At 26.6% G+C, this 25,375-nt stretch overlaps 5 protein-coding genes across 5 annotated transcripts; 3 read left to right on the top strand and 2 right to left on the bottom strand.

Annotated features, from left to right (window-relative positions):
* Positions 1-140: 140 nt before the first annotated feature.
* LOC123266718 (acyl-coenzyme A thioesterase 13-like) lies at positions 141-2,644 on the bottom strand. The gene is made up of 4 exons (XM_044731098.1): positions 2,556-2,644; positions 1,748-1,858; positions 1,469-1,656; positions 141-449 (listed from the first exon to the last, which is right to left on the bottom strand). The coding sequence occupies exons 2-4, from the start codon at positions 1,829-1,831 to the stop codon at positions 290-292; spliced, it is 432 nt and encodes a 143-aa protein (XP_044587033.1). The 5' UTR covers positions 1,832-1,858; positions 2,556-2,644; the 3' UTR covers positions 141-289.
* Positions 2,645-2,817: 173 nt separating this feature from the next.
* Positions 2,818-7,202, bottom strand: LOC123266940 (diphosphomevalonate decarboxylase). The gene is made up of 8 exons (XM_044731379.1): positions 6,890-7,202; positions 6,757-6,827; positions 6,617-6,684; positions 5,378-5,424; positions 4,958-5,277; positions 4,579-4,872; positions 3,163-3,318; positions 2,818-3,074 (listed from the first exon to the last, which is right to left on the bottom strand). Exons 1-8 carry the CDS (start codon positions 6,948-6,950, stop codon positions 2,931-2,933), a joined length of 1,161 nt encoding a protein of 386 aa, XP_044587314.1. The 5' UTR covers positions 6,951-7,202; the 3' UTR covers positions 2,818-2,930.
* A 144-nt stretch (positions 7,203-7,346) lies between these two features.
* On the top strand, positions 7,347-11,265 carry LOC123266939 (actin-related protein 3). Its single transcript, XM_044731378.1, has 4 exons — positions 7,347-7,702; positions 7,826-8,006; positions 9,233-10,081; positions 11,036-11,265. Exons 1-4 carry the CDS (start codon positions 7,659-7,661, stop codon positions 11,213-11,215), a joined length of 1,254 nt encoding a protein of 417 aa, XP_044587313.1. The 5' UTR covers positions 7,347-7,658; the 3' UTR covers positions 11,216-11,265.
* A 529-nt stretch (positions 11,266-11,794) lies between these two features.
* On the top strand, positions 11,795-16,302 carry LOC123267117 (cleavage and polyadenylation specificity factor subunit 5). The gene is made up of 6 exons (XM_044731633.1): positions 11,795-12,070; positions 12,839-13,039; positions 14,384-14,447; positions 14,961-15,126; positions 15,922-16,036; positions 16,112-16,302. The coding sequence occupies exons 1-6, from the start codon at positions 11,952-11,954 to the stop codon at positions 16,131-16,133; spliced, it is 687 nt and encodes a 228-aa protein (XP_044587568.1). The 5' UTR covers positions 11,795-11,951; the 3' UTR covers positions 16,134-16,302.
* An 869-nt stretch (positions 16,303-17,171) lies between these two features.
* On the top strand, positions 17,172-23,682 carry LOC123266943. Its single transcript, XM_044731380.1, has 5 exons — positions 17,172-17,433; positions 17,505-17,658; positions 18,670-19,755; positions 20,907-21,542; positions 22,779-23,682. The coding sequence occupies exons 2-5, from the start codon at positions 17,518-17,520 to the stop codon at positions 23,667-23,669; spliced, it is 2,754 nt and encodes a 917-aa protein (XP_044587315.1). The 5' UTR covers positions 17,172-17,433; positions 17,505-17,517; the 3' UTR covers positions 23,670-23,682.
* The last annotated feature ends 1,693 nt before the right edge of the window (positions 23,683-25,375 follow it).

Below are 25,375 nucleotides of genomic sequence, written 5' to 3'. Positions count from 1 at the left end.
GTAAAAAATATAAAGAAATATTTTTTGGTGTCTATTATTGAAGAAAATTAATTTTTAAAAGAAAAATTAATTAAACAATATTTTTTATCACTGGTTTAAATAATAATTGAAATATATTATATAAATTATTAATTCAGTCGTAACTTTATAGTTTTTTTTAATTTTTTGTAAATAAATGTTCAACCCGGCAGCTATGCTTGCAATTGTACCGCATTGTATATAATAAATTTATAAATAGTCAACTTGCTTAATTAAAAATCACTGAGTACTAATTTAATTATTTATATTTTTAATCAAATCCCACGAATTTAGTGTGAGATCCTCGAGCAATCAGCGAGCCATCTTTCTTCTTGAATATTTCAACATCCAGGAAGGCTAAAGTGCGGCCGAGTTTTTTGGTTTTAGCTTCTATTGTTATCACTTCACCGGGCAGCGCTGCTTTTATAAACCTGATGGAAAAATCGAGTTTTGTTAATAAAAAAATTATGATACTGAAATCAGCTGATAGTTGTCAATTTTTGTTTTTATAAAAAAAAATTATTTTCAAAAAGTTTGAACTTGTAATTTTTTTTAATTTATACAGGTGGAATTTTTTTATATTACTAAAGTTAGCTAACAGCTCTCAATTTTAAAAATTTTTATAACAAATCAAGTACAATAAAAAATTTCGACTAATAATTTTTTGTAATTTTTACACGTGGAATTTTTTCATAATAATTGAATTGTTATAAAATTATAAAAAAATTATAACGTCAGTTAAAACTATGAAAGTTAAATTACCCGATAATACTAAAGTTAGCCAACGTTTTTAATTTTTTGATTATTTTTCATTTATTAAATTAGAATTAAAAAATATTTTTAAAAAATTGTACTTATAGTTTTTCAAGTTTTCTACAAATGAAATTTTTCTTTTTATTTTTTTGTAACAATTTTTTCGATAAAAAACAATTCTTAAATTTTTTAAGTGTCGACTAACTTAATTTTCATAGTTAGCTGACATCTAAAAATTTTTAGAATTTTTTTTTTTATTAAAAAAGTTATTACAAAAAAATTTTTTTAAATTTCATTTGTAAAAAACTTGAAAAACTATAAGTGCAATTTTTTAAAAATATTATTTAGTTCTAATTTAGTAATTAAAAAATAACTTAAAAAATTAATGATATCGGCTAACTTTAGAATTATTGGTTAACTTCAATGTCTTTTTTTTTTTATATAAATTTATTGATTGTAAAAATCAAAAAAATTGACAGCTGTCAGTTAACTTCAAGATCATAAAAAAATAAAAATTTCTACATAAATATTTTGTTTCAGTAAATTACAGTAATTATTTTAAATACATGTAAAACTAAATTGCTTGCAATTTATCAGAGCAAAATATTCTTCAGAATTTTTAAAATTTAATTTATGACCTGGAGTGTATAATTATACCTACCTAACAAAACAAAATATATATTGATTTAGTACTTACGAGACGTGCAAATCAACAGAGACACCAGGATGAGGATTCTTAGCGTGTGTCATCAACGCGTAGGTCGATACACTGTCAACGAGGCTGCATGTGCAACCACCGTGAAGACTACCTCCGTAGTTTAGTTGCTCTTCTTGAACAGTAAATTCCGCAGTGCAATTACCTTTATCAGCTGATAGAACTTCAAGCTGCAATTCATTGTGAAATTAATCATCATAACTGATCATTTATTATTATTCATAAATAATTTATAATTAATAATTAATAATTGCAAGTTACATTTTTTAAGAATGAACCCCATGTTTTTGTTTTTAAAGTTTTCTCAATTGCGGTTTTTACTAACTCCAGACCGCGGGATGCCATTTTGATTATTTAACAAATTTTTATAACCTAAAATTAATACATTAATTTTTATCATTTATCACACATACATTATGAAAAAAATGTAATTAAAAAATTCTACACGTGAAAATTAAAAAAAAATTATTAGTGGAAATTTTTAAAGCATTTTTTTTATTACAATTGATTTATGGAAATTTTTAAAATTGACAGCTGTCAGCTAACTTGTCTCAATAATTTTTTTATAAAAAGAAATTTATATTTTAATGAAAATTAATTTAGCAGATAATTGATAATTTTAAGAATTTTTTTAACAAATAAATTATGGCAAAAAAAAATGTAGAAAAAAAAATTGACGTAGAAATTTTAAAAAATAAAAAATGCAATTTTTTAAATTTTTAAAAAATTAAAAAATGATTAAGTGACTGCTAGCTTTAATGTCATTTTAATATCTGAGTTTTAATTAATAATTTTATGATAATTAAGTTAGCCAACATCAGAAAATTTTTAGAATTTTTTTTTGTTGAAAAAATTATTACAAAAAAATAAAAAAAAATGTCATTTGTAAACAACTTGAAAAACTGCAATTTTTCTGCAAAAAAGTGCAATTTTTAAAAAATGTTTTTTTGTTCTAATTTAATTATTGAAAAAAAATCAAAAAATTTAAAATGTCGGCTAACTTTAGTATTATAATAATTTTTCATGAACTTATTCAATTAAAATTTTTAAATTATTATTATTTACTTACTATTTATCTCAGCTGTCAATTTGCAATCTTACTTTTCTTAGTCTATAAATGAATTTATAAATATCTTGAAATGTTTTATTCAACACATGTAACATGTAAGTGTAATTTTTTTTTCTGATAAGCCAGAATTTTTTTTTTTATTAATTAAATAAATTATTTATTTTAAAATACTGATATTAATTTTTCTGTTAAAGTTAGATAAATAAAATTACAATAAAAAGCTCTTTTAAAAACTGTCAGAGGTAATAGAATATGAATTTTACAAATAATGAAAACAATTTATTATATATATTTATAAAAACCCGTATAAAATCCTCAGTAAAAAAATTAGTATACATTTATTATTATAAAAAACGTAACAATGTGGTCCTATTTTTAAAGGCCTTTCGGAAGTCCGGAATTATTCAACAGATGCTCGCTGGGATCATCAAGATACGTGGGACCTTCACCGACTCGGGTGTAAATTATACTTTTTATAGATCCTTGGTGCTTTTTACAATTCAATTTTTCTACTAAATCCTGTTAGGATAAAGATTTACGTTTTAGAGATGAATGAATTTTTCCAAGAAAAATAAATAAAAAGAAAATAAAATAAAATACTCAGTACCTTCGATGGAGGAATACTAATCGGGAAATCCCCTCTTTTGTAATCATCTTTCCCAGTAGAAGGGAAGAAATGATCTATAAGGCCAAGAACTTGAGGAACGTTTTCTTCTAAAAGGTATAAAACAGTATTTGGACCTGCGTCATTTGTATACGCGACCTGTAAAAAAATACAACAATAATCTACATTATTAAGAGAATAAGAAAAATTTTGTGGCCAGTGTATTCATATGATAAAATGGGTTTTTATGGTTAAATTAGGTATCATTAGAAAGTTCTTGACCTGGAGTTGTGCCTTTTCAAGATTTCATATCATTCATACTGATAGTTAATTTATTATGATAAGTATTTAGGCTGCATTCGAAAATTCTCTGTCTCTAGATACATAATTAAGAAATGACCTTGTATCTTGTGAACTATTGATATTTTTAAAGATATAAGCTCATCATGACATTACCCTCATCGAGACCTTTCATTTCAGTACCCATATCAATTTTTCATATATTTTATATATTTATATATTTCACAAATGCCATATATATATATATATATATATATATATATATATATATATATATAAAATATATAAAAAAGCCATGTGGGTACTTGAATGAAAAGTCTTGATGAGTATAACATCGAAATGAGTTTATATCTTAAAAAATGTCAATAATTAAAAAATGACCTTTTATCTTGTGAACTATTGACATTTTTAAAAATATAAGCTCATTCCGATATTACACTCATCAAGACCTTTCATTTGAGTACCCACATCAATTTTTATATATTTTATATATTTATATATTTCACAAATACCATATATATGAAATATATGAAAAATTCCATGTGGGTACTTAAATGAAAGGTCTCGATGAGTATAACATCGAAATGAGTTTATATCTTAAAAAATGTCAATAATTGAAAAATGACCTTTTATCTTGTGAACTATTAACATTTTTAAAGATATAAGCTCATCCCGATGTTAAACTCATCAAGACCTTTAATTTGAGTATCCACATCAATTTTTCATATATTAACATATATTATATATATGTATAGATGAAAAATATATCAAAATGCATGTGGGTACTCAAATAAAAGCTCTTGATGAGTGTAACATCGAGATGAGCTTATATCTCTAAAAATGTCAATAGTTAAAAAAGTACAGTGCAATTTAACAAAAGTCATTATTTAATAAAGTAAAATTTTATTTACTTATAGTTCACAAGTTACGACAGTCATATAGTGACTGCAAGGTTGCTAGTTAATGATTATTTAAATCATTTTTAAAAAATTGTATTTATAATTTTTTTAAATAAATTTTTTTTGCAATAATTTATTTGTTAAAAAAATTCTGAAAATTATAAAATATCTCGATTAATTATACTTATAAATAATAATTAAAAAAATTTCAATTACTTACTTTAATAGTATTACTAACTTCATTGTAAGAATTAATTAAATCAATAATTGCGTGAGAAACATCAGTGAGGTAATTGAAAGACGGATACGCGTCAAGACACACTGCGTGCATTTGATTCGAATCTTTCATAGTCAACTCTGCAAATTGCTGATAATTTTTATTAATAATAGCTTTTTGCATCAACTCGACTCTCTTAGGAACACAAACTTCAGCGCGGTACTTTAACAACTCTGATGTTTGGACACATCGCTTCATTCCTACTGCGCTGGAAATTTTTTTACTTGAATCATTTACCTGCAAATATATAATGTAATTTTTTTTTTAATTACTTATATTATGTACATAAGTTTTGTGCTTAGGAATTAAAAGTATTAATTACCACTAAAATGATAACTCTCATCTCGGGCCAATGGGAAGCTGGAGCTATTTGCTTAGAGATACTGTCAACTCCAGTTGGCTCAGAGCCCATGTACCACCTGACGAAGCCGCCAAAGACGCTTCTGCATGCTGATCCTGATCCAGTTCTAGCAATTTCGCTGATATTTTCAGTGTAATTGTACAATTTGGCTAGTGCTGCTGTCAGACAAGCATAGCCAGCTGCGCTTGACGCGAGACCGGCCGCAGTTGGAAAATTGTTGTTTGAACAAATGTGAATTTTCCATAATTCCATCTCGTTTGTCAAGGTCACTTTGCTTTTTACTAATTTAATAAAAAAAAAATTAACAGATTAGAATTTTTTGATAAATTTTAATTGGAGTAATTTTTAAAATTCAAAATTAAATTTATTTAATTTACTTACTCCTTTGTAAACAATTTTGGAGTCTTTTATTATTCATTGATTCTTCTCTAAAAAAAAATAATAATTAATTCTTAATAAAATTATCAATTAATATTTTTTATTATGTAAAAAAATTTCACCTAATATATTTTTATTTTATTATATTCAACTGGCAACTATTTGATCATTTTTTAATTTTATTTATTTATTTTTAAATAAACAAACCCAAAAGTTTAAGCCATTAACAGGGTAAATAGTTACAATAGTTGGTATCTAAAAAATTGATAACATATAACAAGATTGACATAAATAATAATAATTATAACAATTGCGAATAATTAACGCCATTTAGTTGCTAATTTGCCAAGTGATGTTGTTATATAGCCACTAGGGCAGTTGCCAGTAATAGGTCTAAGCAATTGTTTTGATAATTAGTAACAAGATTGTATTGTTCAAATTTAAGTAAGTTATTACAACTTATAAGTCATTTAAGAGCGCAGATCTTGCATCATATAATATACGAGCCTGGTGTCTGATAAACTAATTAGTATTGAAATCATCAGATCATTTAAGAAGGGTTTACATTTTTCCTCTCTCTTACCCTCTATTGGACAAACGAAAGTATCTCTGTCATACTTGTACAACAAATGGAATCTTAAAACGCATTTTATGCATAAATAAATGAAAATTTTCCAAAAAAGGGCTTCGCTCTTCGATAGATAATTTAATTATCTATCGAAGAGCGAAGCGTTTTTTTTCGAAATTTTATCACATACATGAGAAAAACACGTTTGAAAATCAACTATAAACCGCTCTTTTTAACAAATTTTTTAGAAAATTTTTTTTTTAATCAAAATTTTCACATGTCAATTTTTTTTGTTGCCATAATTTATTTGTTATTAAATATCTGCTATATAATACTAAAGTTAGCCGACGTTTTTAACTTTTTTATTTTTTTTTTCATTAATTAAATTAGAACAAAAAAATATTTTTTAAAAACTGCACTTACAATTTTTCAAGTTTTTTAAAAATGAAACAATTTTTGACTTTTCGGTTATTAATTAAATTAAAACTAAACATAATTTTTGTAAAAATTTCACATATAGTTTTTTGAACTTTCTACATGTGAAATTTTTTCTTTTAATTTTTTTTTTTTATAATTTTTCAATAAAATAAATTACAGAAATTTTCAGATGGCGGCTAACTTAATTTTCATCTTAATTCTTTTTTAAGGATTTAAATTAAAATATGAAAATTTACCTGCCATTCAACCAAATTTTATCCTCCTTAAAATTAGGACTAGCCATCACAGTAGTCTTCGTGCATAACTGAAGAAATAATCAGTTATTAAAATAAAATAAAAAAACAATTAATTAACAATAAATAAAATTACAGAATACCTGTTTAGTGTCTAAGGACAAGCTGATAGAATCATTGACAGGTAAAATCAGATCATCATCTCTCTTCCCCCCTAAAAATAAAAAAAATAAAAATTACCAAAAATAAAAAAAATATTTAATTAAATATACTTACAATATTTAATAACTGCAATATTAACAGGAGCTATACAAGTAACAATATTATTGTTATTCATATTTATTAACAAAATATAGAAACGTCAAACTTGAAACTTGGACTGAAAGTGTGACAACGAAAGCATAAAAATCTGCTGACGTTTTGATTTCTCTTCACGTATCCATTGTAATACTAATTTAAAACTTGACATTAAAATACATATTATAAATACCTATGATGTACATTTATTTACACGTATTTTCCATTAAGTAAATACACAAGTGTAACAAAGACAGACTGTCTATTTTTTTATTTTTTTTCCCGGTCGGTAAGCGCGCTATCTTTATTTTTAACCAAAGAATCACACTATATATTTTTTATATTTAAATTTAATATAAAAAATTAAAGAAACTATATCAATAATTACATTTTAAAAAACCTATTCGACAAACGGAGTTATTTTTTAATTTATCAGTAAAAAACGTGCTCGTAATGATAACAAAAAATGATAACAAATATACATATATAGTATACGTAAGTTGTTCACATGTATATTAAATGTAAGTGTAAGTATGACTAAAGTATAGCCGGTAATTGCACTCTCTCTCGCCTTGTCACCGAGATTTTTTTCGAAGGCGCGGCAGTGCAATAATTTTTCTCTGAAAGCTGATGACAGTTAAACAATAAATAAACATTTGTAAAAATAAAAACCTTTTGCTCAAAATCCTGAGGATAATTTATTGACTATTTAGTTAGTCCGAGTGCTCAATAAAATACTAAGTTTAAGATGCTGGGTCACCCACCAGCGTGTGTAATTGATGTTGGAACCGGGTGAGTTGCTGGTTATTTACTGTTCACTTGTTTCTATTACTCATTGTTATTAATAAGTGGATTGTTGCTATTGTTTACCAAGTGTGTGTATTTTTTTTTAAATTTGTTATTTTATTATTGTAGGTACACAAAACTGGGCTTTGCTGGTAACAGGGATCCCCAGCTGACAATCCCTTCAGCCATTTCAATTAAAGAAACTGCCAAAGTTGGAGATAACTCGGCCAGAAGAGTGACCAAGGGTGTTGAAGATTTAGATTTTTATATTGGATATGAAGCTTTTAATTCACCTGGTTATTCGATTAAGGTATTTTTAGTGGTTTAAAGGTTTCATAGTTATTTTTTAAGCTGTTGTGTGTTAATTTTTAGGAGTTATTTATTTATGGTTAGTGGAAATTTAATGAAAATTAAATCAGAAGACAGCTGTCAATTTTTAGGATTTTTTTTTTTAATAAAATAATCTTTGAAAAATTTTCACGTGTCAATTTAAAAAAATTATCATTTTTTAAAAAATATTTTATTAATTTATTTTTTAGGAAAAATTTTTATTTTTTTTACTAAAAAATTTTTAATAATTTAGATAATTATTAAAATTATTAAACAAGAATTTATTGTAAAATTTATTACTAAAAAATTTGCAATAGTCAATATAATTAAGAGAATAAGCAAAATTTTATGGCCAGTGTATTTATATGACAAAATGGGTTTTTATGGTTAAATTAGATATCATTAGAAAGATCTTGACCTGAAGTTGTCTTTTTCAAGGTTTCATATCATTCTAACCAATAGACAATTCATGATGATAAATATTTAGGCTGCATTCGAAAATGCTCTATATCTAAATATATAATTTAGAAATGACCTTGTATCTTGTGAACTATTGACATTTTTAAAGATATAAGCTCATTCCGATGTTACACTCATCAAGAGCTTTCATTTGAGTACCCACATCAATTTTTCATATATTTATATATATTATATATTTGTATATATGAAAAATATATCAAAATGCATGTGGGTACTCAAATGAAAGCTCTTGATGAGTGTAACATCGGGGTAAGCTTACATTTTTAAAAATATCAATTATTAAGAAATGACCTTGTATCTTGTGAACAATTGACATTTTTTAAGATATAAGCTCATCCTGATGTTACACTCATCAAGACCTTTCATTTGAGTACCCACATCAGTTTTTCATATATTTATATATATTATATATATATGCATATATGAAATACATATCAAAATGCATGTAGGTACTCAAATGAAAGCTCTTGATTAGTGGAACATCGGGATGAGCTTATGTCTTTAAAAACTCTAATATTTAAGAAGGTACAGTACAATTTAACGAGTCATTATTTAATAAAGCAAAATTTTATTTATTTATATTTCACAAGTTGCGGCAGTCACATAGTGACTGCAAGGTTGCTAGTTTAGATAATTAATGAAATTATTGATCAATAATTTATTTTAGTAATTTATATAATTCCTCAAATTATTAAACAATAAGTAAATATAAAATTTTATTTTCAGTATCCAGTAAGACATGGATTAGTTGAAGACTGGGACCTAATGGAGCGTTTCCTCCAGCAATGTATCTTCAAATACCTCCGAGCAGAGCCAGAAGACCATTATTTCCTCCTAACAGAGCCTCCATTAAATACTCCGGAGAATCGGGAGTACATGGCCGAAATAATGTTCGAGTCTTTCAACGTTCCTGGTCTGTACATCGCGGTGCAAGCAGTGCTGGCATTAGCAGCTTCTTGGACAGCGAAATCCGTGGAAGACCGGTCGCTAACAGGAATAGTAGTCGACAGCGGAGACGGAGTGACTCACGTGATTCCCGTAGCCTCTGGGTTCGTAATCGGGAGCTGTATCAAACACATTCCGATCGCCGGACGTGACATCACGTACTTCATCCAGAGTCTGCTGAGAGAGCGAGAAGTTGGTATTCCGCCAGAACAGTCTCTGGAGACTGCCAAGGCTATCAAGGAGAAGTACTGCTATATATGTCCGGATATCGCCAAGGAGTTTGCTAAGTATGACAGCGACCCAACTAAATTCAAACAGCACACTGGAGTCAATAGTATCACGCAGCAGTCCTTCAATGTTGATGTTGGGTATGAAAGATTCTTGGGCCCGGAGATATTCTTTCATCCAGAGTTCGCTAATCCTGACTTTACCACGCCGCTAGGAGAGATAGTCGATGATGTCATCCAGAATTGTCCAATTGATGTCCGCAGACCGTTGTACAAAAATATTGTCTTGTCTGGTGGATCCACGATGTTCAAAGATTTTGGAAGAAGATTACAGAGAGACGTCAAAAAAATGGTTGACGCTCGATTGAAGCTTAGTGAAAAATTGAGTGGTGGTCATATTACGGTAGGTTGTTTTTTTTTTTTAATCATAGTGTAATGTAATTTATTAGCTGGCTGTAGGACTAAATCCCCTAACAGTCAAAAGATACATGTTATAATTCAAGGATATATAATATAAAGATACAAAATAAGATATTATATTATGCAGAGTGTGCTTTGTACCAAAAGAAATAAGAAAAACAATATATAATGCAATAGAAGCAAAATGTCCTTAAATAATGTCTCTTATCGTCATTGATCATAGCAGTTTAGCTGAAGTCAACACTAATGATAATAATAATAATAATAATAATAATAATAATAATAATAATAATAATAATAATAAATAAATAAATAAAGGTAGATATTACTTTCAACCGAGGTACCCGATCTAATTCTTGGAGAATGCTCAATTTTTCATTATTATTCTTTCACCATAATATTTTTCGGTAAGTCTCATACTATCAAAGATAGTTCGAGTCCTGGTCTGGGTTGTCCGAATTATTTTTTCATTTACCGAAAAAAGTTACACTGGGTTAAAAATTACATCTTTACACACTTTCTAACAAAAATTTTTGAAATAAATTTTAATTGTTGTATTTTCACCTAAAATTTTCTCTGATTTTATGAGTCCTCATACCAAACAATATTTTTGTGAAAGAATAATAATGAAAAATTGAACATTCTTTAAGAATTAGATCGGGTACCTCGGCTGAAAATAATAACTATCTATCTTTATTAATTAAAAAATACCGATCTTTGAGTCATATATTAACACAATAATAAAAATTTTTCCAGGTTTACTATTATTTTTTTTTTATTACGATTATAATGATTGACAATAATTGTTTGATCTTGATAATTTAAAAAAAAATAAATGATAATAATAATACATTTTTACAGTATTATTATTATTATTATTATTTTATGATTATAATTACTGATAATTATTATTTAATCTTAATAATTTTTTTTACAGCCAACGGCAATTGATGTTCGCGTTATTACGCATCATAAGCAACGTTGTGCTGTTTGGTTTGGCGGAGCTCTATTAGCAAGCGGGCCTGAATTCTACCAGGTTTGTCATACGAAAAAAGATTACCAAGAATATGGACCAGGAATTTGTCGCTACAATCCAGTGTTCCGCAGTGTTGTTTAATATATATCAAATATGTAATTATTACTAATAAATATTATTAATAAAATCTATAAATTTAGATTTTAATTAATTATAAATAATTTCTTTTTTTTAGATTTTTATACTTTTATTTTTATAATACAAATGTGAAGGCGATAAATTATTTTATGTTTCATTTAATTTTCTAATCAAAAATTTAACTTCAATAAATAACATTTTTTTTTTTATACTAATTTTTAGAATAAAAATTTGGAGCAAATAATTACTTTAATAATTAAAAAAAAAAATTTTTATTTTTATAAAATTTTTAAAACGATTTATCAAAGAAGAAAAATTTAAAAAAGATAAATAGTTTAATTATTAATTTTTTTGATAAATAAATAATTGTAAAAATAAAATTAATAAAAAATTTATCTATAAAAATTTTAATATAAATTTTTTTATTAAAAATTTATCAATAAAAATGATCAGCTGTTTGCTGATTTAAATAAATTAAAAAATTTCCCGCTTTATGTTTTTATTTTCTGCCGCTATGTGTCGCATAATCCAGATGGCGCTGCGCCGAAGGGTCTGTCGCATACAAAGATAAGTCGATGCTTGTCTAAAATCATTATTATTATTATTATTGTTGTTGTTACTATTATTATTATTATTCCAAAAGCAGATGTGCAGTAAATTCAGTACAGCGCACACATACACAGCAAGTTAAACTCAAACAATTCTCTGCAAACTCTGGTCAGAAGAGCAAATATCAAACATGGCAATGGCGACTACTCAGGTTAAAGGAAGCGGATGGCCACGCCGGTCCAGCAACAGCTCCTTCGAGGGCAAGCCTGTGCAAAATCAATCTGTAACTATTCTTAGGACTGTTAATTTGTAAGTAAAAAAAACAGAGTGTAAATTAATTATTACTATACTTTCATAACCTGGACACTTGTAAGGCGCCCATGATAAATTTACATACACAATGCGACGCTCTAGGTAGACAATTTCTGTGTATGTAAGTTATAACTTACAATTAATAAATATATGATATTTAATGTATATTTACACCGTACTATGTACTAAATAATTATTTTAACGTAAATTCGAATTTAATATATTTTTCTGAACAATTGTTATTTGTTTATTGATTTTCGGTAATTATTTTGTCAAGTTACCGCAATTGTTAAAAAAAAAAAAAAAAAAAAAAAAAAAGAACATGAACATGTTTATTGTTATTGTAAACAATTTTATTCATGAGCGCATGTCAAAAAAAAAAAAAAATTTTTATTTATTTAAAATTGTAAAGAAATGTATTTTTTTGTCTTGTAATTTTGTTAAATTATTATTAATAATAATAAAATTAAATAAATACTATTATTAAGATTAATTACTCGATAATTAATCGAGTATTTAAATTTATAAAAACAAGGTTAATTATTAAATGTATAATTGAAAATTTGTTCGGTAAAAAAAGAAGAATGTAATTTTGAACAATTGTAATTGTTTGTAAAAGCTTGAAGATTGTTTTATAAATTGGTATGTTTATTTTTTAAAAGCAAGAAGAGTTACGACTGGAGATATATTTTAGATAAATTTGTTATTGTAAATTGTGAAGGAAAGAAGATTGTTAACAATGTGTATAAAACTCGTTTATCATAGATATCCTTTGACAAACTATACTTTTGGAACGAAAGAGCCGCTGTTTGAGAAAGACCCGTCAGTGCCGGCAAGATTTCAGCGTATGCGAGATGAATTTGACAAGATTGGGATGCGTAGGAGTGTCGAAGGAGTCCTTTTGGTACACGAGCATGGACTGCCTCATGTACTTTTGCTCCAGCTTGGTACAACCTTTTTCAAATTGTAAGTTTCTTTATTTTTTAATTTTATATGATTGTAAAATTTAGAGACATCTGATAATTTTTAGAATTTTTTTTTTATAATTAAATTATAGCAAGAAAAATTTATTTAAAAATTTCATCTTTAGAAACTTTAAAAAATTATCAATGTAATTTTTTAAAGATCGATTTTTAGACCTAGTTTATTTTTAAAAAAAGCTAAGTTTAAATTTAAAGCGTCTAAAAATGTATTTTTTGGTTAATATTTGAGCTTTTAAAGCTCAAAGTACCGTTTTTCACATTTTAAGCTCTTCGAGCTCAAAATGTATTTATTAAACTATAACTTTTGAATGCGTAGTTTGATTTCCTTTTTTAAAAAAGCATTCGACGCAGTTTTTAAAGCACAGAAAGAAAATTACCAGATTTATATTGATTGGTAGAGAAATCTGGAAGATATCTTAAAAAAATACCGAAAAACAAAATTTTGTGAAATTTTAAACAAATATAACTTTTGAATGTGCCGTTCGATTTTCATTGTCAAAAAAGCATTTGACGCAGTTTTTTAAACACAAAAAATAAATACGTGGTTTTATTATGATTTTTCCGCACGCTTCAAAGTTATTTTAAAAAAACAAAGATTCAAATTTTTTTTTTGGTTTTTTTTTTTTAATTTCTTCGGAATGGCTCGATGGATCAACTCTCAAATCTAATCAGATCTAAGTTTTGATAAACCCTTTCGAATGACGTGTCGTAAAATGCAATCGGTTGATTCGTTTTTGAGAAACCATACGGCAAAAATTTATTTACACACACTCGACTGGATACCTCGTCGGGAATAATTAAAATAATTTCATGGGACCTCAAAACGTAGAGATCCGATGAAAACTCGACTTTCGAAAATCGGACCGAAATCAATAACTTCCTTTCCCGGATAAAAAAAAAGTATTGAGACAAAGAAAAAAATATTGAAAAGTATTTGTTTTCTAGTCAATCCAATATTTTTCAATACTTTTTTCTTTGTCTCAATACTTTTTTTTATTCAGGGTTTAGTAGAAAATTTTCAATTCTCTTAGCGTGAAGTTAAAAATAGAAAAAATTATCACGTGTGCTAATTTCAGTGTCTTAATTACAATACTCGAGCTAGCCGATGTTTTTAATTTTTTTTCATTTATTAAATTGAAACAATAAAAAATTTAAAAAAAATTAATAGTTTCTCATTTTTTTGGCAAATGAAATTTTCTTTTTTTTTTTTAAATAATTTTTTTAATAAAAAAAAAAATTATAAAAATTTTTAGATGTCGGCTAACTTAATTTTTTGTCTTAATTTTATTTTAAATATTAATTAAATTTTTTTTTTTTGTAATTTCAGGCCCGGAGGAGAATTAAACGCTGGAGAAGATGAGGTAGAGGGCCTAAAACGGCTCTTGACAGAGGTAACGGCTAACATCGTGGCTCCCTTTGCTACCCTGTATCAAGGGTGGTTAAGATTTAGCTCTAAGTTTTGTAATTTATTTATAGACACACCATGATCTGTGATAATTTAAATATATTTTATATTTTGTACGATCAATGTAACTGGGCATGTAGCTTTCACATTTTTCTGTACTCTTGCCAAAATCATTGATAAAATATCAGTCAAACAAATTGATTGATTTTTTCACTCTACATGCTGCATGTCCGGCGATTTCTTTGTTATTATATTTTTACAGTAGCAAAATTTGTAATTTAATCAGCTAAGAACATAGTTTATAAAAATTTCATAATTACAAAATTTAATTGTTCAATATTTTTGATAAAATTTTAAGAATTATTCTTTATTAGAACTGTGTTCTAAGCTTTTGAAAAAGAAGATTGTAAAATTTAGTGTGAGCTTTGAAGTTTAAAATTGTTGAATAATTGTATTTAGTTTAAGTAGACAAATTTTGAAACTTTGGGACGTTTTTCAGACTCTGGGGCGTCAGGATGGTGTCAAACAGGAATGGGTGATTGAAGACACTATTGGAAACTGGTGGAGACCCAATTTTGAACCGCCTCAGTATCCATATGTTCCACCACATATTACTAAACCAAAAGAACACAAAAGATTGTTTTTAGTTCAGCTTCAAGAAAAAGGTATTGTAGTTTTAAATAATTAATTAATTAATGACTTTTGTTAAATTGCACTGTAATTTCTTAACTATTGACGTTTTTAAAGATATAAGCTCATCCTGATGTTACAATCATCAAGAGCTTTCATTTGAGTACTCACATGCATTATGATATATTTTTCATATATACATATATACAATATATATGAATATATGAAAAATTGATGTGGGTACTCAAATGAAAGGTCTCGATAAGTGTAATGTCGGAGTGAGCTTATAACTTTAAAAATGTTAATAGTTCACAAGATACAAGGTCACTTCTTAATTATTGATATTTTCAAAAATGTAAGCTCATCCTGATTTTCCGCTCATCAAGAGCTTTCATTCGAGTACCCACATGCATTTTGATATATTTTTCATATATACATATATACAATATATATAAATATATGAAAAATTGATGTGGGTACTCAAATGAAAGGTCTCGATAAGTGTAATGTTGGAGTGAGCTTATAACTTTAAAAATGTTAATAGTTCACAAGATACAAGGTCATTTCTTAATTATTGAGATTTTTAACGATATAAACTCATCCTAGTGTTACACTCATCAAGAGCTTTCATTTGAGTACCCAAATGCATTTTGATATATTTTTCATATATACATATATATATAATATATATAAATATATGAAAAATTGATGTGGGTACTCAAATGAATGGTCTCAATGAGTGTAATGTCGGGGTGAGCTTATATCTTCAATACATAGATTAATTAAATTATTAACATTAATTAATTAACTAATAAATTATTTTTATTTAGCACTTTTTGCCGTTCCTAAAAATTACAAACTCGTCGCTGCGCCATTGTTTGAACTTTATGACAACTCTCAAGGATATGGACCAATAATTTCTTCTCTACCTCAGTCACTATGCAGGTAATAATTTTTTATTTCTATTATAATTAACCAGAGTTAATTTATTTGAAATTAATTGAAAATTTCTTCTTTCAGATTCAATTTCATCTACATGTGAGGCTCGTAAAATTCTGACGTACGATTAAATAAAAATAACTTGAATTTTGAAGTTTAAGTATAATTAGTGCAAGAGGAGATAAACTTTTAATTACTTATCTGACTATGTATGTGTATGGATGCGAAAAGTACGAATGACAATTTGTATTAATAAATATTCATAATAATTATATCAATGATCTCTGTTCTTTTTATAAAATGACATTCTTAATAAATCTCTTAAATTTCCTAATTTATAAATTTTTATATTTTATTTATGTCTAAACTTTTTACTGTCATTAATTATAAGAGTGTATATAGTAAAAATATGAAAATTAAATTTGAAAATTTTTATAATTTTTTTTATTGAAAAAATTTTATAAAATAATTTGACATGTAAAAGATTTTAAAAATTACACGTGCAATTTTTTTACTTGTAATTTCATTGATTAAAAAAATAAAAAATTTTTAAATGTAAGGTAATTTTATTTTAATCACTTATTTTTTTTTATTTTTATTACTTACCACACAAAATTTTTTTCATATCAATATTTCATTTTTATCTTAATATTTTATTTTTATCATTTAAAAGAAAGTGTTCATTCACACAGTGGGTCTTTGTTGACAGTTTCAAGACACTGAAGTTAATTGACAAAAATTTTTTTTATATTTTTTATAACAATTAAATTATTACAAAAAAAAATTTAAGTAAAAATTATGAAAATTAATTTAGTTGATATTTAAAAGTTTTACAACTTTTTGTAACAAATAAATTATAGCAAAAAAAATTGACATTTAGAAATTTAAAAAAATTAAAAATGCAATTTTCTTAAAAAAAACTTTTTTTAGAAATTTTTTTTGTTAACAAAAATAAAAAAATTTTCAAGAGACTACTAACTTTAATATCATAAAAAATGATTAGAGAAAATTTTTTAAAGCAATTTTTTATTCTAACTGACGGTATAAAAATTTAAAAAATTGACAGCTGTTAGCTAACTTCAGCATTATGTAAGTTTCACCCTTCACCGTTATATAAAAGAGTTAACTTCAGACTAAATTCATTATTAAATTAGTTCACCATGTTGCATTGATGTTGACAAATATTATTTAACCTAAAAATAACACTGACCATCAAAACGAAATTTCTACGTTTATAATAAAAATAAAATAGTGTCATTAAAGATAAATTACCAAGTTTTATTTGGACTTGCATACTTATTAGTAAACCCAGCTGTAATATGTAAAAAACAATTTCACACTAAATCTTTTATACATAAAAATAATGTATGACTCATAGAATTTATTAGCGATTTGTTCAACACGTAAGTATGATAAGTGCATTTCATATGTATTATGTTACTTCAGTTGTTGACAATGTTTAATTTCATTTTAGTTTGATTTGAATCATGGCCAAGGTTAATCTTCCAAAAGACTGGATCCTTGTTACGTCAACAACAGATTCAGGGCGTAATTATTATTTTAACACTGCTACTAATATATCTACATGGGTATTCCCTGATGATGATTCTGACAGTCAACCAACTCAGGTACTTAAATTATTTTAAATTTATTTCATAATGTTTTATATATTTATAATTAAATGTTAATTTTATTATCAATTTTTTTTTTTTGATAAATTTTTATCGCACAGGAAGTTGTTCATTATTTGATAATTAAAAAACAACAAAATTTTTTTTTATCAAATTCTATTTTTAATTTTTTTTTTAATTGTAAAATTTTTTTTAAAAATAAAGTCACTTAAAATACACCACAAAATATTGAAATAAAAAATTTTATTTAAAAAAAAAAAAATAAAATTATCTGGATTTAACTAGAATAATTATTAAAAAGCATTTTATTTTTTTATTTTATTTGTTAGATTTAAATGTCAAGCCATGAAGCCGAGTGGCAAAAATGATATATATAAAATTATATTTCACATAAGTGCATTCAATACAAACATAATAATATAAAATTTACATGATATCTTAAAATATAAAATTTACATAATATTCAAATGGACATAGTGTTTTTAAATATTATAAAATAATCATTTTAACCAGCTCACTATTTTATTGTTATTCGAGATTTATAAGAAAATCGAATACTCCCATTTTTAAAAATTCTAAACCAAGAGAATTATAACTTTCAAGAGGTAGATCTTAATAAAATTAAATAACAAAAAAAATTTTTTAAATTATTTTTCTAAATTAATAAATTTATATTTTTATAGATTATAATTTTAAAATCATCAAAAATAATTTTAAAAAAATATATATATATTCAAAATATTTAATTAACACAAACTATATAAAATTTTTAAAACTCTGTCCGAAAATTTCCGAAGAAAAACGAATAAATTAACCTCAATTTTGACCACCAAAATAATAATTAATAATTTGAATGCATAATATTTTTGTTTATTAAAATGTGAATTTATAAATAAAAATTCTTTAACTATTTATTAAATAAATATTAATGAAATAATCCAAAGAAAAATTAACTATCATTATTATTAAGTGTCATTAATAATTAGTAATTAATTCTTTATTAATTAGAACACCAGAAAAAACTCAACAAGAAAACGTAAAAAAAACGAAGAGCATGAGTACAGACCGCACACGCCAGAAGGTGACCCAAAAGTGAACCGGAGACCCAAGTTGGTAGCCAAGAGACAGCTGTCAACTTCTGAAGATCCTGGGAAGAAGAAGGCTACCAAGCAGAACGCTGACACCCCGCAGATGAAAGCGCTGAGAGAAAAAATGCTGCAGAGACAAGCCAAGACTAGCGCGATAAAAAAACCCCGTCCTTTGAAGAGTCTAACGTTAAAAGCTTCTCCAAGCAAAGATGTGGACAAAGTTGATAGAGTTGATAAAGCTAAAGTTGAAAAAACTCCTGAAAAAACTCCTGAAAAACCGAGAAAGAATTTTAAATTCGATGATGAAGAAGAAAAAAGCAAAGATGAAGAAAAATTAATGACCCCGGCGATGAAACAGATGAAACAAAAAATGCTAGCGAGGAAATCCTTGTCCGCGGTAGCTGATAGAAAGAAAGGTAAATCTAGTCCTAAATCTCAGTCAGCGCGCCTGTCTTTAGCGAGGACTAGCAAATCTACGAGTGATGACACGGTTAGCTCTTCCACTGCCTCAACGTCTACGTCTACGTCTACATCTGCAGCTCAGACTGAAGTTCAGGGACTTGGTAGCCCCAGGACCAGAGCCAGCAGGAGTCTTTCCTGTTCTACGACTCCAAGAAGAAAGTCCGTCAAGGTTGCTATCGAGAGCAAGCTCAAGCAGATGAAGACTCTGGAAGCCCCTCCAGGAGTCTCGGCGAAAAGAATTCTGATTCCCGATGCCGAGAAGGTTGAGGATGATGATCCACGGGGTAATGTGAGTAATGCGAAAATTCCGCGGATTGGGAAACTGAAAGCTGCAGAGAGTCCGGAAGTAGATGCTAAGGACCCGCCGGTGGTTTTCAAAAATGCTGAGGATAGAATGAAAGCTTTTTGTAGTAATCTTAAGAGACAGCGGAGTCTTTCTAGCTCGTTTAATGATAGTGGGTGTTCAGCGGCTAAGGATTCTGAGGAGGTATTTTGTGAAGAGATGGATTGGGAACCTAGTGAAGAAGAGAAGATTGTCTCTGAGGTAAGAATAGATTTTTTTTTATTTATTTTATTATGAGTTATTGAATTTTAATTTGATTTTAGTTTTAATTTTTTTTTTAATTTCTAAATTTAATTTTTAAGTTTTTATTTATTTGTAATTTTTAATGTAATTTTTGGTAATTATTTACAAGTAGGGTCAATCCCATTTTAGGCCATAACTAGGTAAAAAATTAACATTTTCAAATTTTTTTTTTAATTGCTTGTTTTTACGACGAATTTATGATAAAAAAATGTCGTGAAAAGAAAAAATAAAGATTTCGATAGCTTTTTTGCCTTTAAAGTTGGAAAAAATTTTGGCTCTCATGTTTTTGGATAAAATTTCAATTTTATCTTTTTTTGATATATTTTTTTTTTTTTAAAGCACATAAAAAAACGAACAATTAAAAAAAAAATTGAATAAGGTAGAAGACCCAGTTATTGACACTGGACTAGTTACTGACACTTGCCATTTTATTTTAATTAAAAAAAACAAATCAACTGTAATAAATTAATAAACATAATTTTTGAATTATAAATTTTAAGAAAATTGGTTTTTTGAAAACATTTAATTTTTTTAATTAGAATAAAATTTCAAGTGTCAAACAACTAGGCCAGTGTCAATAACTGGGTCTTTTACCTTATCATAGTTTTCTAAAAAATTTATAAATTTTTTTGAAAATTTGTTAAAATTGTGATAATCAACTTTCTTTTTTTTTTTTTTAATTGTTCATTTTTTATGTATTTTTCAAAAAAAAATATATCAATAAAATCAAGTAGAAATTTCGTTCAAAAAAATGAAAATTAAAATGGCTGACCCCACTTGTAACTATTTACCATTATTTTTATAGACAATTTTCATTGAACATTTTTTTGAATTTAATAAAAAAAAAAAAATTAAGATGGGCTAGTATAGATTGACCCCATTTGTAAATGATTACCAAATTTTTATTTTATTTTTAAATTTAATTATTGTAATTTTACTTTGAATTTTTATTTTATTTTTAATTTGGAATTATTATTTTTATTTTAATTCAATTTTTATCTTATTTTTAATTTGAGTTTTTATTAAAATTTTTTATTTTTATTTAAAATTAATTTTTAATTTTAATTTTAATTTAATTTTTATTTTATTTTTAATTTTATTTTTTTTAGATCCAAAATGTAAGAGCGCAATTAGTGATAGAAGATGACGTCCAAATGCAAGAATTAAATAACACTGGCTTAGACTTAACTGACGGCGGAAGCGGATCAAATGGAAGTCTGCGTAAGTTTTACATAGTAGTTGACACAAATGTCTTCTTATCCAACATGAAAGCGGTAGAAGAAGCGCGGGATGCAATCTTCAAGTTCTATAATCGTCCGATCATCGTAATTCCTTGGACAGTGATCCGTGAGCTGGACTTTATAAAAGACGATAAATCGCACTCGCGCCCTCAGAACCTTAAATACAGGGCAAGACACGCGATCCAGTTTATAAACAAGCACTTCGCGGCTAAGCACCCGCGAATTCTGGGACAAACCTTCGCGGATGTTTTAAGCAACCGGCAAAAATTTGAGACAGAGTGTCCGGATGATGAAATTCTTCAGACTTGCTTGCAGATCCAGTCAGCTGGACACCATGTTGTTTTGCTGTCTTATGATAAAAATCTTTGCAATAAAGCTATGATTCATGATGTTATTTCTCTGGGGAAAAATGACCCGCTCGAGAAAGTCGATTATTTGAAGGAGAGCGAGATCAAGAAGCGGTTCAATCTTGCTGACAGTCTTAAAGATGTTGAGCAAGAAGAAGTGAGTATATTTTTATAGGAAAATTGATGGTTATTTTTTTTTTCTTTTTTAGTTATTTTTATTTTATTATTATGAAATTTTAAATTTATTAGAATTTTTTGATTTAAATTAATTAATTTTAATTTTAAACAATAATCTACATTATTAAGAGAATAATAAAAATTTTGTGTCCAGGATAGTCATATGATGAAATCGGTTTTTTTTTTCGTGAAATTTAATGTCATTGTAAAGGTATAATTAAGAAATGACCTTGTATCTCGTGAACTATTGACATTTTTAAAGGCATAAGCTCATCCCGATGGTACACTCATCAATAGCTTTCATTTGAGTACCCACATCAATTTTTCTTATATTTATATATCTATACTAATATTATAAAGAGAAAAGATTTGATTGTTTGTTTGTTTGTTTGTTTGTTTGTTTGCATCGAATAGGCTCCGAAACTACTGAACCGATTTGAAAAATTCTTTCACTGTTGGGAAGCTACACTATCCTCGAGTGACATAGGCTATATTATATTATAATTAATGTTGAAATTTTTATTAAATACCCGTGCGAAGCCGGGGCGGACTGTTAGTATTATATATATGTAGATGTATATATATACATATATATGAAAAATATATCAAAAATGCATGTGGGTACTCAAATGAAAGCTCTTGATAAGTGTAACATCGGGATGAGCTTACATCTTTAAAAATATCAATAATTAAGAAATGACCTTGTATCTTGTGAACTATTGACATTTTTAAAGATATAAACTCGCCCCGACATTACACTCATCACGACCTTTCATTTGAGTACCCACATCAATTTTTCATATATTTATATACATTATATACATGTATATATGAAAAATATATCAAAATGCATGTAGGCACTCAAATGAAAGCTCTTGATGAGTGTAACATCGGGATGAGCTTATATCATTAAACGCTCTTATATTAAAGAAAGTACAGTGCAATTTAACAAAAGTCATTATTTAATAAAGCAAAATTTTATTTATTTATAGTTTACAAGTCACGGCAGTCACATAGTGACTGCAAGGTTGCTAGTAAATAATTAATTAAATAAAATAAATAATTTTAAAGAACTTAGTCTTAATTTAAGTTCAAAAATTTAAGAATAAAAAAATTTTTCTTAATTTATACAAATTTTAATCAATAATATAATTAATAATTCCATCAATAATTAAAAAAATTAAATTTATTAACTAAAAAAAATTTTCTTTTTCAGACCAAAGCCGAGCTTTTACTAGCAGAAGAATTATTCGAGGACCTGAAGACAACTTTAACATCGTTTATGTCAGTGGTAGTCGCTAAGGAGATGAAAAACTTGTACGGTGAAACCTGGGAGCGCCATACGATAATCCGACCGCCTTGGACGGTGCTGACAGTCTTGAAGTGCGCGAACAAGCACTGGATAGCAGCAGTGAGTGATTCATTTGAGAGGCGAGCGGAGAGTATCTTAAAAGACCTGGTGCAGATTGTGACAGGTTTGCAGTACAGTTGTCAGCTGAAAGACGTCGAGACAATGATCCAGCGGTTCAACGATCTAGTGGGTTGCTTGAAGGCAGTAAAGTACCCGAACATCCTCGAGAACGTCACAGAGGCAATCGAGGGCCTGAAGCAGAAGTTTAGGGACAGTCTCAAATTAATTTATCGCAATAAAGGAGACAACAAGCAAGAAGAAGAGTCCAAAGCCGTGCTAGCCTTCGGGTACTTTGAAACTGTGTATTTATTCGCTCGGGATGTCTGTGGGACCTCCGCGAGCCTTATGGGCATGCCTTTTGGTCTTGCATTTAAGAAATTAGAGTCTCTTTCTATTGAAGATGATATTAAGCAACTGAGGCCTGAAGTCGCGGGAAATTTGAACAGGTTAATGCAGATTCTGAGTACCGCGCTGGATGACATTGATCAGCTGCATGTTGATCATCCCTCGGTCCTGGCTTTGCACCAGGTACTCACTGGATTTTTGCCCGAATTGCTTAAAAGTGATCATCAGCTGATGCCTCAGGATGTCTTTTTGTGCTTGAAGTATAAACAGGAGGTTCTTAAGAATGGCCTCGGACAGTTGCAAGAGTTGAGCGGATATTTTTGCAGGATGGCTACTTTTAAGTGTCTGTAATTATTATATGATTTTTGGGCGGTAAATTTTTTGATAATTGATGAAAAAATTATTTGATAGGGTTTTTTTTTCTTTTTTTTTTTTTTTAAAGGGGGTATTCTGGTGAATCCCGGAAAAAATAGACCCAAAATAATTTTAAAGTTATAAAAAATTTTCATATTATTTCATTAAAATTATTATAAAATAAAAATTATAATAATAATAATAATGATATTTAAAAAAATTTTTTTTTTGTAACAAAAAATGGAGCGATCATTCTGGGGGTGCTTGTTTTTCAGGAAAATTGTGCGTGTGATACAATTATTATTATTATAATTTTTATTTTATAATAATTTTAATGAAATAATATGAATTTTTCATAACTTTAATATTTTTTCCGATTAGTATTCTGGTCTAGAAGCATGAAATTTCAGGTAATATTTGAAGTGCCGTAAAAAAAAAGGCAATCAATATTTTTTACTATACATTTTTTTATAAGTTATTTATTAACATTATAAGAATACAGAAAAAAATAAAAAAAGTTGAAAACTCAAAAAATTAGCAGCTGACGAAGTAGGGGGGTCTCAAAAAATTGGCACGTGACTATACCCACGATTGCAACCCTCCTAGCAATCGGAAACAAAAAAATAAAAAAGATTATTAATCTAGATTAATGTCGCTATGGTTGGAACTACGGGAAAGTTTAAAAAAAATTTTTTCACAAAATGATGATTGCCTGAAAAATTCAGGTTAATAAATAACAAAAAAATGGATGGTAAGAATATTGATTGCTTTTTTTTACAGCACTTCAAATATTACCTGAAATTTCATGCTTCTAGACGAGAATACCCCTTTAAGTTTGTTGGAAATTATTGATACTAAAGCCGACAAGCGTTTGATTAATTTTTCTTTATTCAAAAAAAAAAATTTAATTTAAAAACTAATTAAGAAAATTTTTGGATCTTTTTTTTACTATTGATAAAAATATTTTTTTCAATAAAAAATTTATTCAGACACTTCCTAATTTTAGTACCTATTATAAAATTTTAAACATAAAAAGTTATTTATATTTAAGTAAAATTTTTCATAAATCTGGAATTATTAAAGCTTTAATTTTTTGATTTAAAAAAATTTTTTATTTAAGAAATAGTTATTAAAAATTATTATTTGTTAGTAATAATTTATTATTAGTTATTAATAAATTATTTGTTTCGTTTGACGAAATTTTTTTTATTTTAAGAAAGCAACAAAATTTTTTTTTTTATTTAAATGTCAAAAGAATAATCAGTCATTACAAAAATTCAATAATTACTTAAAAAATATTTTTATTAAGTCCTCAAACTAAAGTTGATAAAAAAAAATACATTTTTCATCAATTATTAAATTTAAGCTTAAAAAAATTGTTGACTAATTATCGATTATTACTACAATGCAAATTATATAATATATAATATATTAATTTTTATATTGACCATTGAGAAATGTGTAAAATTTTTGCCGCAAATTCAAAATAACTTTATAATAAATTTAAATTTTTGATATTGTGGCAAAAGTATTGGTCCAAAAAGAATTTTTTTCAAATAAAATTATTCAAAATTGAATTTTATAAAAAAAAAAGTCAATTTTTTTTTTCGTAGAGTTAATAATTTCAAAAGTAAACATTATAATTCTTACAAAATTTGAATTTTTTATTATGACTTTTAATTTTGAAATTCCAGCGAAGTTTT

This window comes from Cotesia glomerata, linkage group LG6, assembly GCF_020080835.1.
Source record: "Cotesia glomerata isolate CgM1 linkage group LG6, MPM_Cglom_v2.3, whole genome shotgun sequence".
NCBI classification, from domain to species: Eukaryota; Metazoa; Arthropoda; class Insecta; order Hymenoptera; family Braconidae; genus Cotesia; species Cotesia glomerata.
This window is presented reverse-complemented; position numbering and strand designations above follow the sequence as displayed.

Bases quoted from the DNA above. Each gene is read 5' to 3' on its own strand.
- LOC123266718 (XM_044731098.1), bottom strand. From the start codon at position 1,831: ATGGCATCCCGCGGTCTGGAGTTAGTAAAAACCGCAATTGAGAAAACT. The intron at 1,657-1,747 runs GTAACTTGCAAT...AATGAATTGCAG, and splicing joins GGGGTTCATTCTTAAAAAAT to CTTGAAGTTCTATCAGCTGA. The intron at 450-1,468 runs GTAAGTACTAAA...TTTTTCCATCAG, and splicing joins TCTGTTGATTTGCACGTCTC to GTTTATAAAAGCAGCGCTGC.
- LOC123266943 (XM_044731380.1), top strand. From the start codon at position 17,518: ATGGCCAAGGTTAATCTTCCAAAAGACTGGATCCTTGTTACGTCAACA. The intron at 17,659-18,669 runs GTACTTAAATTA...TTTATTAATTAG, and splicing joins CTGACAGTCAACCAACTCAG to AACACCAGAAAAAACTCAAC. The intron at 21,543-22,778 runs GTGAGTATATTT...TTTCTTTTTCAG, and splicing joins AAGATGTTGAGCAAGAAGAA to ACCAAAGCCGAGCTTTTACT.
- LOC123266940 (XM_044731379.1), bottom strand. From the start codon at position 6,950: ATGAATAACAATAATATTGTTACTTGTATAGCTCCTGTTAATATTGCA. The intron at 4,873-4,957 runs GTAATTAATACT...ATATATTTGCAG, and splicing joins TGAGAGTTATCATTTTAGTG to GTAAATGATTCAAGTAAAAA. The intron at 3,075-3,162 runs GTACTGAGTATT...TTATCCTAACAG, and splicing joins TTAGTATTCCTCCATCGAAG to GATTTAGTAGAAAAATTGAA.
- LOC123267117 (XM_044731633.1), top strand. From the start codon at position 11,952: ATGGCAATGGCGACTACTCAGGTTAAAGGAAGCGGATGGCCACGCCGG. The intron at 13,040-14,383 runs GTAAGTTTCTTT...TTGTAATTTCAG, and splicing joins GGTACAACCTTTTTCAAATT to GCCCGGAGGAGAATTAAACG. The intron at 14,448-14,960 runs GTAACGGCTAAC...GACGTTTTTCAG, and splicing joins TAAAACGGCTCTTGACAGAG to ACTCTGGGGCGTCAGGATGG.
- LOC123266939 (XM_044731378.1), top strand. From the start codon at position 7,659: ATGCTGGGTCACCCACCAGCGTGTGTAATTGATGTTGGAACCGG. The intron at 7,703-7,825 runs GTGAGTTGCTGG...TTATTATTGTAG, and splicing joins GTAATTGATGTTGGAACCGG to GTACACAAAACTGGGCTTTG. The intron at 8,007-9,232 runs GTATTTTTAGTG...TTTTATTTTCAG, and splicing joins CACCTGGTTATTCGATTAAG to TATCCAGTAAGACATGGATT.